General features: G+C 45.2%; 1 protein-coding gene across 1 annotated transcript in view; it reads left to right on the forward strand.

The window, feature by feature from the left end:
- The window catches only part of YTHDF2 (YTH N6-methyladenosine RNA binding protein F2), a 36,339-nt gene extending 25,316 nt beyond the window's left edge, over positions 1–11,023 (forward strand). Inside the window, exon 5 of the mRNA XM_017872673.1 lies at positions 10,177–11,023. Coding sequence (XP_017728162.1) covers positions 10,177–10,200 — 24 coding nt within the window. The 3' untranslated portion in view covers positions 10,201–11,023. The remainder of the gene's footprint in view (positions 1–10,176) is intronic.
- Positions 11,024–11,949: the final 926 nt, after the last annotated feature.

Genomic DNA, 11,949 nt, shown 5'->3' on the forward strand with positions numbered 1-11,949 from the left:
TTTTGAGAAGGAGTCTTGCTCTGTCCAGGCTGGAGTGCAGTGACCGGATCTCAGCTCACTGCCAACTCCGCCTCCCGGGTTTACGCCATTCTCCTGCCTCAGCCTCCCGTGTAGCTGGGACTACAGGCGCCTGCCACCTCGCCCGGCTAGTTTTTCTTCGTATTTTTAGTAGAGACGGGGTTTCACCGTGTTAGCCAGGATGGTCTCGATCTCCTGACCTCGTGATCCGCCCGTCTCGGCCTCCCAAAGTGCTGGGATTACAGGCTTGAGCCACCGCGCCCGGCCTGAGCCTAAATATCTTTAAAACTTAGGGAAAATACCTAATTGGGTTAATAGGAAGACTAGATATATAATCATGCACCTCTTAGCGATAGGGATATGTTCCGAGAAATGCATTGTCTGGTGATTTTGTCCTGCGAACATTGTATACTTACAGAAACCTAGATGGTAGAGCCTACTACACACTTAGGCTATATGGTATAGTCTATTGCTCCTAGGCTACCAACCTGTACAGCATGTTACCGTACTGAATAGTATAGGCATTTGTAACACAATGATAAGTATTTGTGTATCTAAACACAGAAAATGTACATTAAAATACAGTTTAAAGGATAAAAAAGGGGACTGGGTACGGTGGTATACGCCTATAATCCCAGCACTTTGGGAGGCTGAGGTGGGTGGATTACTTGAGGCCAGGAGTTGGAGACTGGCCTGGCCAACATGGTGAGACCCCATCTCTACTAAAAATACAAAACCTAGCCGGGCGTGTTGGTGTACACCTGTAATCCCAGCTACTGGGGAGGCTGAGACATGAGAATTGCTTGAACCCAGGAGGTGGAGGTTGCAGTGAGCCGAGATCGTGCCACTGTGCTCCAGCGTGGGCAACAGAGCAAGACTGTCTTTTAAAAAAAGAGAAAGAAAAAGAAAACTTACGTTTTAACGTCTTTTTAAAAACTATGGCAAGCACATTAGCGTAGACCTACACAGGCTCAGGATCATCAATATCATTGTCTTGACCGCCACATCTTGGCGCCACTTTCAATTGGAAAGTCTTCAGAAGCAGTAATACACAGCTGTCATCTCCTATGATAATAGTACCGCCTTCTGGAATACCTCCTGAAGGACCTGTCAGAGGCTGTTTTACAGTTAGCCTTTTAATAAGTAGTACATTCTAAAATAATGATTAATAGTATAGTACATAGTAAATATATATGCCAATAACATAAGTTTTTTTTTGTGAGACGGAGTCTTGCTCTGTCGTCCAGGCTGGAGTGCAGTGGCACGATCTCAGCTCACTGCAAGCTCTGCCTCCCAGGTTGATGTCATTCTCATGCCTCAGCCTCCCAAGTAGCTGGGACAACAGGCGCCCGCCACCATGTTCGGCTAATTTCTTGTATTTTTAGTAGAGATTGGGTTTCACCGTGTTAGCCAGGATGGTCTCGATCTCCTGACCTCGTGATCTGCCTGCCTTGGCCTCCCAAAGTGCCAAGATTACAGGCGTGAGCCACCGCACCTGGACTTTTTTTTTTTTTTTTTTTTTTTCTGATAAAGAGTCTCACTCTGTTGCCAAGGCTGGAGTGCAGTGGTGTGATCTTGGCTTACTGCACCTTCCACCTCCCAGGTTCAACCGAATTCTCCTGCATCAGCCTCCCAAGTAGCTGGGACTACAGGCACGTGCCACTACACCCAGCTGATTTTTGTACTTATTGTAGAGACGTGGTTTCACCATGCTGGCCAGGCTGGTCTCAAACTCCTGACCTCAGGTGATCCGCCTGCCTCGGCCTCCCAAAGTGCTGGAATTATAGGTGTGAGCCACCACACTTGGCCGAGTTTGTTATTAAGTATTATTTATTATACATAATTTTACGTGCTATAGTTCTATACGTCTTGCAGTGCAGTAGGTTTGTTTACACTAGCATTACCACAAACGAGTGAGTAATGTTTTGTGCTACATCCTTAGAGTGGCTTTGACATCGCTAGGTGATGGGAATTTCTCAGCTCCATTATAGTCTTACTGATCTGTCATTGACTGAAATGTCGTTATATCGTGCATGAGTGTTTGTGTGTGTGTGTGTGTGTGTGTGTGTGTATTTTATTTTTTTTTGAGACGGAGTCTCACTCTGTGGGCACGCTGGAGTGCAGTGGCATGATCTAGGCTCACTGCAGCCTCCACCTCCTGGATTCAAGCAATTCTCCTGCCTCAGGCTCCCAAGTAGCTGGGACTACAGGTGCGTGCCACCATGCCCTGCTAATTTTTGTATTTTTAGCAGAGACGGGGTTTCACCATGTTGGCCAGGATGGTCTCGATCTCTTGACCTCGTGATCTGCCCGTCTCGGCCTCCCAAAGTTTAGGATTACAGGCGTGAGCCACCGCGCCAGGCCTATCTATCTATCTAGCTATCTATCTAGCTAGCTTTTTTTTTTTGAGACGGAGTCTCGCTCTGTCGCCCAGGCTGGAGTGCAGTGGCCGGATCTCAGCTCACTGCAAGCTCTGCCTCCCGGGTTTACGCCATTCTCCTGCCTCAGCCTCCCGAGTAGCTGGGACTATAGGCGCCCGCCACCTCGCCCGGCTAGTTTTTTTGTATTTTTTAGTAGAGACGGGGTTTCACCGTGTTAGCCAGGATGGTCTCGATCTCCTGACCTCGTGATCCACCCGTCTCGGCCTCCCAAAGTGCTGGGATTACAGGCTTGAGCCACCGCACCCGGCCTTTTTTTTTTTTTTTTTTTTTTTTTTGAGAGAAGGCCTCACTTTGTCACCCAGGCTGGAGTGTAGTGGTGTGATCACAACTCATTGCAGCTTCGACCTCCTGGGCTTAAGCATTCTTTTTCTTGCAGCCTTCTGAGTAGCTGGGACCACACGGGTGCTCGCCACTATGCCTGGCTAATTAAAAAAATTTTTTTTTTTGTAGAGATAAGGTTTCACTGTGTTGCCCAGGCTGTTCTTGAATTCCTGGGCTTAAGTGATCCTCCTCCTTTGGCTTCTCAAAGTGTTAGGATTCTAGGTGTAAGCCACCATGCCCGGCCTAATTTTTAAAAATTTCTGGCCGGGCGTGGTGGCTAATGCCTGTAATCACAGCACTTAGGGAGGCCAAGGCAGGTGGATCACCTGAGGTCGGGAGTTCAAGACCAGCCTGACCAACATGGAGAAACCCCATCTCTACTAAAAATACAAAATTAGCCGGGTGTGGTGGCGCATGCATGTAATCACAGCTTCTCAGGAGGCTGAGTCAGGAGAATTGCTTGAACATGGAAGGCGGAGGTTGCGTTGAGTCGAGATTGCGGCATTGCACTCCAGGCAACAAGAGCAAAACTCTGTCTCAAATTCTAGTACAGTCACATTCTCAGTATCTTGCCCAGGCTGGTCTGAAACTACTGTTCCCAGCCTCCCAAAGTGCTGGGCTTGTAGGTGGGAGGTACCATAGCCAAAATAGATATTTTGAATGAAATATTACAATTCTGCTTTAAATTGGAGAACTGGTGAAAAATACTTTGTCTCTTTACCTGGGGAAGTTAGCATCTTAATTATATATATCTTGATGTTTCTGCCATTGGATTTATTTAACTCTTATGGCATTGGAGACTATAAAGATTGATTCTATTAAACCTTATCAAGCAATGGAAGTAATTTTTGTATAATCGTATCACTTTTAAAAATACATTTTCCTAGCCGGCACAGTGGCTCACGCCTGTAATCCCAGCACTTTGGGAGGCCGAGGCGGGCGGATCATGAGGTCAGGAGATCGAGACCATCCTGGCTAACACGGTGAAACCCAATCTCTACTAAAAATAAAAGAAATTAGACAGGTGTGATGGCGGGTGCCTGTAGTCCCAGCTACTCAGGAGGCTGAGGCAGGAGAATGGTGTGAACCCGGGAGGCGGAGCTTGCAGTGAGCGGAGATTGTGCCACTGCACTCCAGCCTGGACAACAGAGTGAGACTCCGTCTAAGCATTTTATATTATCATCTGGGGTGCTGAACTTTGGGTTTCTTTCAAGGTTCATGGGGGCATAGGAAAAACTAGTTGAGAGCTCTATAGATTTAATTTTGTGGGAGGGATAAACATTTACCAGATTTTAATGTTAATAAAATTATATCCAAGTAAATATGAATATGCCTCAGTTGTGTTTTGTGGCCCACTTAAAAGTGAAGGGAGAGGGAGGGATAGAACAGTGCAGTAGTAAGTAGAAAGGTTATAAGCTTAAATAGAGGAAAGCCAAATAGGCAGATTTACTATATTATGTATATGAAGAGATTGTATATGTGCAGACATTAACATTGCCACCTTATGGCTTTTTGTATATTTCCTCCAGAGACTGAATTTTCTATTTTATTTTCTTTTTCTTTTTTATTTTTGAGACAGAGTCTAGCTCTGCTGGCCAGGCTCGAGTGCAGTGGCACGATCTTGGCTCACCTGGGTTCAAGTGATTGATTCTCCTGCCTCAGCCTCCCAAGTAGCTGGGACTACAGGCGTGTGCCACCACGCTCCCCTAATTTTTGTGTTTTTAGTATAGAGATGGGGTTTCACAATGTTGGCCAGGCCTGTCTTGAGCTACTAACCTCAGGTGATCCACCTGCCTCGGCCTCCCAAAATGCTGGAATTACAGGCGTGAGCCACTGCACCGACCGAGTTTTCTATTTTGTAATCATAGATTTAAAGTGAGGAGGGGCTAAGGTAAATGGATAGAGGTGTGGACATTATTTCTGGCTATTGAAGCCACAGACCAGATCTGTCTGGACTTGTAGTTTCCTAATTCATAGTTAATATCTTTTTTTTTTTTTTTTTTTTTTTTGGAGACACAGCCTTGCTCTGTTGCCCAGGCTGGAGTGCAGTGGCGCAATCTCCGCTCACTGCAAGCTCCGCCTCCCAGGTTCACGCCATTCTCCTGCCTCAGCCTCCCAAGTAGCTGGGACTACAGGTGCCTGCCACCACACCCGGCTGATTTTTTTTGTATTTTTGTATTTTGCAAGCTCCGCCTCCCAGGTTCACGCCATTCTCCTGCCTCAGCCTCCCAAGTAGCTGGGACTACAGGTGCCTGCCACCACACCCGGCTGATTTTTTTTTGTATAGAGATGGGGTTTCACCGTGTAAGCCAGGATGGTCTCGATCTCCTGACCTCGTGATCCTCCCGCCTCGGCCTCCCAAAGTGCTGGGATTACAGGCTTGAGCCACTGCACCTGGCCCATAGTTAATATCTTTTTTTTTTCTGTTGCCCAGGCTGGAGTTCAGTGGCCGGATCTCAGCTCACAGCAAGGTCCGCCTCCTGGGTTTACACCATTCTCCTGCCTCAGCCTTCCGAGTAGCTGGGACTACAGGCGCCCGCCACCACGCCTGGCTAGTTTTTTGTATTTTTTAGTAGAGACGGGGTTTCACCGTGTTAGCCAGGATGGTCTCAATCTCCTGACCTTGTGATCCGCCCGTCTCGGCCTCCCAAAGTGCTGGGATTACAGGTATGAGCCACCGCGCCTGACCTCGTTAATATCTTTAATGTTTTTATTTGAGACAAGAGTTTCGATCTTTTTCTTAGGTTGGACTGAAGTGGCGTGATCTTGGTTCACTGCAACCTCTGCCCCCTGGGTTCAAGCAGTTCTCCTGCCTCAGCCTCCTGAGTAGCTGGGATTATAGGTGCCTGCCACCAGGCCCAACTACTTTTTTATTTTTTTTTATTTTTATTTTTTATTTTTTATTTTATTATTTATTTATTATTTTTGAGACAGGAGTCTCGCGTCTGTGCCCAGGGGAGTGCTGCGGGGATCTCAGCCACGCAAGCTCCGCCTCCGGGTTTAAGCCATTCGCTGGCCCAGCCTCCCGAGTAGCTGGGACACAGGCGCCCGCCACCTCGGCCCGGACTAGGTTTTGTATTTTGTTAAGACGAGGTTCACCGTTTAGCCAGGAGGTCCGATCTCCTGACCCGGACCGCCCCATGCTCGCCTCCTCAAATGCGGAATACAGGCTTGAGCCACCGCCGCCCGGCCCTACTTTTTTTATTTTTTATTTACTTTTATTTTTGAGATGGAGCTGCTCACTGCTCAGGCTGGAGTGCAGTGGTGCGACTCGGCTCAGTGCAACTCCGCCACCGGTCAAGGATTTTCCCTGCTAGCCTCCCTAGTACTGGATTACTGGTATGGTGCCACAGCTCGGGCTAATTTTGTATTTTTCTGAGAACGGGGTTTCTCCATGTGGTCAGGCCGGTCTCAAACTCCTGACCTCTAGTATTTCCCGCCTCTGCCTCCCAAAGTGCTGAGATTACAGCATGAGCCCACATGCGCCCAATTTTAATTTTATTTAATTTTTTTAATTTATTATTTTTTTTGTAAGTAGTTTTGCTCTCACCAGGCTGGAGGTGCATGGCGGACTTGGCCACGCATCCCTTGCCCTCGCTGGTTTAAGCAGTTCTCTGCCTCACCTCCCGAGTACTGGATTGTACGGCGCCCACGCACCATGCCTGGCTAATTTTTTTTGCATTGTTCAGTAGAGACGGAATTTCACCATCTGCCCAGGCTGATCAGAACCTGACTTCGTGACCACCCTGCCTCGGTCATCGCGGAAAGTGCTGGGTTACAGGCGTGAGCCACTGCGCCCAGCCCGCATTTTTATTATTTCTAGTAGAGAGGGGTTTTTGCCATGTTGGCCATGCTGTCTCTTCTCATTACCTCAGTGATCCACCCTCACTCGGCCTCCAGATGCTAGGATTACAGGTGTGATCCTGTGCCGGGCCTTAATGATTTTTTGTTTTTTTTTAAGATGAGGTCTTACTGTGTTCGTAGGCCGCAGATCAGTGGCATCACAGGTGTGATCATAGTTACATATCAGACTCAAATTCCTGGGCCCGATTCTATTGCCTCAGTCTCCCAAGTAGCTGGGACTGGGAGCCAATGGTGGAAGCCCTGTGCCGATATAAATCCATCTTCATCACTATCACCCAGTCTGGAGTGCCAGTGCGGCAGTCTCACTCACCAACCTCTGCCTCGCCTCCCCCAAGTAGCTGGGATAAGGTGGGTGCCAGCCACAACTGGCTAAAGTTTTAATTTTTTTTTTTTTTTGTAAAGAGATAGTTTTGCCACCTTGCCAGCTGTCTCTGATCTGGCTTCAGTGTCTCCGCCTTGGCCTCAAGTACTGAGATTCAGGCATGAGCCACCGCACCACAGCCTGTAATTATATAAAGCAATGATTTATTTTATTATTTATTATGTATTTTTTTAAATATTTTTGAGACGGAGTCCGCTCTGATCCACCGCAGGCTGGAGTGCCGTGGCCGGATCCTCAGTCACTGCAAGCTCCGCCTCCCGGGTTCACGCCATTCTCCCACTGCTTCAAGCTCACCGAGTAGGCCGGAACTACGGTGCACGCCATCCCACCTGATTTTGTATTTTGTAGATGAGGTTTCACCATGTTAGCGGGATGGTCTCGATCTCTGATCATAATCCGCCGCCTCACCTCCCAAAGTGCTTGGGATTACAGGCGTGAACCACCCCGCACCCAGCTGGAATTTCATTGTAAAACAAATCTTAAGCCCAGGCACAGGTGGTCTGAAAGCCGTAATACCCAGCACTTTGGAGGCCGAGATGGGGATCACGGGTCAGGAGATGCCATCCTGGCTAAACATGGTGAACCTCCGTCCACATTACTAAAATACAAAAATAGCCGGGCGAGTGGCAGGTGCCTGTAGTCCCAGCTACTCGGTGGCCGAAGGCAGGAAATGGCGTAACCCAGAACGGAGCTGCAGTGAGCTGAGATCCGGCCACTGGCACTCCAGCCCCGGGCGACAGAGCGAACCCGTCTCAAAAAAAAAAAAAAAAAAAAAAAGTCATCTTAGCCTGTATCCACTTCTTAACTTGTAAGCAGTTTTTGAGGGAAGTTAGTTGAAGACCTGTTCTTTGCTTTCTGCTTTTTGATCTAGTTGGGACTATTACGAATAAAACAAGACTGAATTTAGTTTGTGGATGCAGATTTAGGGGAAGGACGTTGAAAGCGATAGTGGTTATGGATGTTTCAAAGAAGGAAGGGATTTTGAGTTGTACCTTGAAGGACAGAAGGAGAAGAGCCAAAAATTATTGCCTTAAAGAATAAAAAAAGCAAGAGGAATGAGATTTAATCAAGAAATGCATCTGAGTCTAGATTTCCTGAGGCCAAAAGTAGATGCTGATCAGTAATACATGAGAGGTTATGTAAATTGTATCCATCTGGATTATGAAAGATAAAACCAGGTAAGTGAGTTTAAAATCAACATAAGCAAGATGCTGTTGACTTTATAGCTTACTAAGAGGGTAAGGGTAAATAAAAAATTTTTAAAAATTGACTTCAATCAACTCCAACTTTTTTTTTTAAGTAAGAGACAAGGTCTCAGCTCTGCCACCCAGGCTGGAGTACAGTGGTGGCATCATCATAGCTAGGACTGCAGACATGTACCATAAGTGGTAATTGCTATTTTTAGTAGAAACCATACTGACATCAGAGCCATAGTTACCACAGGGAAAATGGGAACAAGTGTGTAAGTTCCGGCATGTGTGCCACTGGCCACTTAATGCTTTTGCATTTAAGCCATGTGAATCTAGTCATTTACATGGAAAAAAAATTCTTTAATTAAAAAAAATTAAATTTAAAGATGTAGTTTTTTGTTTTTTGGTTTTTTTTGCGATGGAGTTTCACTCTGTCGCCCAGGCTGGAGTGCAGTGGTGCGGTCTCGGCTCACTGCAACCTCCAGCTCCCGGGTTCAAGTGATTCTCCTGCCTCAGCCTCCTGAGTAGCTGGGACTACAGTTACATGCCACCACACCCAGCTAATTTTTGTATTTTTAGTTGGGATGGGGTTTCACCATGTTGGCCAGGATGGTCTCCATCTCTTGACCTCATGATCCGCCTGCCTCTCAGTAAAGATGTAGAATTTAAAAAATTCTGAGGCCGGGCACAGTAACTCACGCCTGTAATCCCAGCACTTTGGGAGGCCAAGGCCCAGCGGATCATGAGGTCAGGAGTTCGAGACCAGCCTGACCAACAAAGTGAAACCCCATCTCTACTAAAAATACAAAAAATTAGCCAGGCATGGTGGTGGTGCCTGTAGTCCCAGCTATTCAGGAGGCTGAGGCAGGAGAATGGCTTGAACCCGCGCGGCGGAGGTTGCAGTGAGCCAAGATCACACCATTGCACTCCAGCCTGGGCTACAGAGTGAGACTCCCATCTCAAAAAAAAAAAAAAAATTCTGTACATGAAGTAATGTGTGAAATGGAAGAATTTAAGATAAGTTTCTGAAAGACAGTGATTTTTTTTTTGGGGGGAGACAGTCTTGCTGTGTCGCCCAAGCTGGAGTGCACTGGTGTGATCTCGGCTCACTGCAAGCTCCGCCTCCCGGTTTCACCACATTCCCCTGCGTCAGCCTCCTGAATAGCTGGGACTACAGGCACCGCCACCATGCCTGGCTAATTTTTTGTATTTTTAGTAGAGAGTAGCCAGGATAGTCTCAATCTCCTGACCTCATGATCTGCCTGCCTCTGCCTCTCAAAGTGCTGGGATTACAGGCGTGAGCCACCGTGCCCAGCCATAAACAGTGATTCTTAAGAAAATGAGCATTGGGATTTATTTCAGGGAAAACATAAGTATTGTAGTTGGATTACCACCTCCCTAGGGAAAGAGGCCAGATGTGTGGGTTTTTTTTTTTTCTCCCATCTGTGGACTAAGGGCTTTCTGTATGTCAGCTTATTAATTCTCCATAACCCTGTGAGATACTTATCTTCACTTTACAGAAAAGGAAATTGAGGGCTTATGAGTATGTCCAAGGCCTTGGGACTAGTTTGGGATTTGAATTTAGGTCAGTCTGACTCTAACACTCTAGTGTACTATGTATGTATGTATGCTGCTTTATCTGACCAGTCATGTATGTTTGGGTTACTTCCATCAGGCCCATATTTTTGGGGGGCCTGACAACTAAGTATTAATCTAAACAGTATAATAGGAAAGCATGTAATGAATTTTCAAGTCAAAAATAATTTTGCATTAAGATGTTGAAGCGTTTAAAACAAAGTAAAAGCCAGTTTTTCTTTGTGGGGAATGTTCTACTTAGAATAATTAATTTTCTAATACTAAATAATTAAATTTCTGTTGAGTTATTCTGTGAAGTTTTAAATTCATAAGCAAGCATGTTCAGATAATTTTAACCATTTCAACTTTTTTCTTACCTCTGTAGGAACGTCAAGGTCGTGGGAAATAAAAGGCAGTTCTACACAGACTGCAGCAACGGTTGCATCTGCATATCCTAAGAGGAAAAAATGACCTTCAAGAGATTTGGGACTTTTTTCTTAATTTCACTGACTTCAGAGACGATTGCAGACTTGCAGTTTAAGTATTGGAATTTCACAAAAGACATAGGACTTAACTGGAAAATGAAAAAAAAAAAAAAGAAAAGAAAAAACTAAACAAAAAATCCCTCTAGGTAGTTTAGGTGAAAAATGTCCCTTTTATTTTGGCTTTGGTTGTGATTTCAGAGCATAATGCTTTGTTTTTTTGTCTTTTACTATGTTTTCGGATTTTAAGTCCGTAAGTGCATACAGTTTTCTCTAATTTTTAAACCCTTTCCTCCTCCCATTTTGACATTTGCACTTGGAGAACACTTGAGTTGTGAAGGTTTTGGGCATCCACCCCAGAAAGTGGGAATTTGATTTTACCCTTCCGAACTGGAAGAACATTTTTATGAAGAATTTTTGTCCGGGAGAATGTAACAGTGTTACCCAAGGTTGTGTCTTTAAGGGTGGTTCATTTTCTCTGACCTTTTGTTACTCAAAGTAAAGTACTAGGAGTCCTAAGAAATGTTCTGTTCTTGTACATTATACTGATTAAGTCAGGATTAATTTGATTTCAAAGCTAAGAACAGTGGTAAAAACTCGTTTACAGAAATGCATTTTGGAAGAGAAAAATACTGTAAAACGTGTAGTGAATGTTTCTTCAGTTTCTTGTTCAGCCAATGAGGAAAGGGCATTGCCTTTCTTTTTACCATTAATCACTTCTCAATAAACGTGAGATCCTGTTGAGCATCACTTCTAGTACCATTTAGTATTATTTGAGTCTGCTGTATTTTATTTATGAAATATTTGGAATATAAGGGTATAACAGGTGAGATGGCAACTAATTTTAGAGAGTTTGTGCTGAGAGTAAACACTTTAGGCTTGCTTTGTACTCAGGGCTGGTTAACCATGACCTCTGCAAAAGCAAGGTGGGCCGATATTCATAATGTTTTATTTCTGGATACTTCGCAGAGAATGTAGAGTCATTGCTAAATCATTTGTTCAACAAATGTTAGACTGTTGGGTGCCTGGCACTATGCTTAACTCCGTGGAATTTGGCCAGTTATCTTAGATGCAGAGGAAGTAGAGCCCAGGACGTAAGTGTTCAATTTGAAATATGGTTTTAGACAATATTCCATATGGATGCAGATCCCTGACAATAAAATTTCTGTGGGCTTGGGTCTTTGGGAACTTTGTAACAACTGTAATGGCATTTAATTTCTTCTTGTTTATATTTTCAACAGTTTTAGAGGCTTCTCTATCTTAAAAGATTGTTCTCTCTTAAGATGTTCCCATTTTAGACTGGGCACAGTGGTTCATGCCTGTAATCCCAGGACTTTGGGAGGCTGAGGCGGGTGGATTACTTAAGGTCAGGAATTCGAGACCAGCCTGGCCGACATGGTGAAACCCTGTCCCTACAAAAATTAGCTGGGGGATGGTGGTGCATGCTTGTAATCCCAGCTACTCTGGAGGCTGAGGCAGGAGAATCGCTTGAACCCAGGAGGCGGAGGTTACAGTGAGCCAAGATTGCACCACAGCACTCCAGCCTGGTGACACAGCAAGACTCTGTCTCAAAAAGAAAAAAAAAAGTTTCCATTTTAGAGTTGCATGTGTGAAAACATCTAAATACTAAGAAAGGATTATAGAAATGGATTTTATTTTATTTTTTATTTTTATTT

This window comes from Rhinopithecus bieti, unplaced genomic scaffold (genome assembly GCF_001698545.2).
Source record: "Rhinopithecus bieti isolate Rb0 unplaced genomic scaffold, ASM169854v2 scaffold_7649, whole genome shotgun sequence".
NCBI lineage: Eukaryota > Metazoa > Chordata > Mammalia > Primates > Cercopithecidae > Rhinopithecus > Rhinopithecus bieti.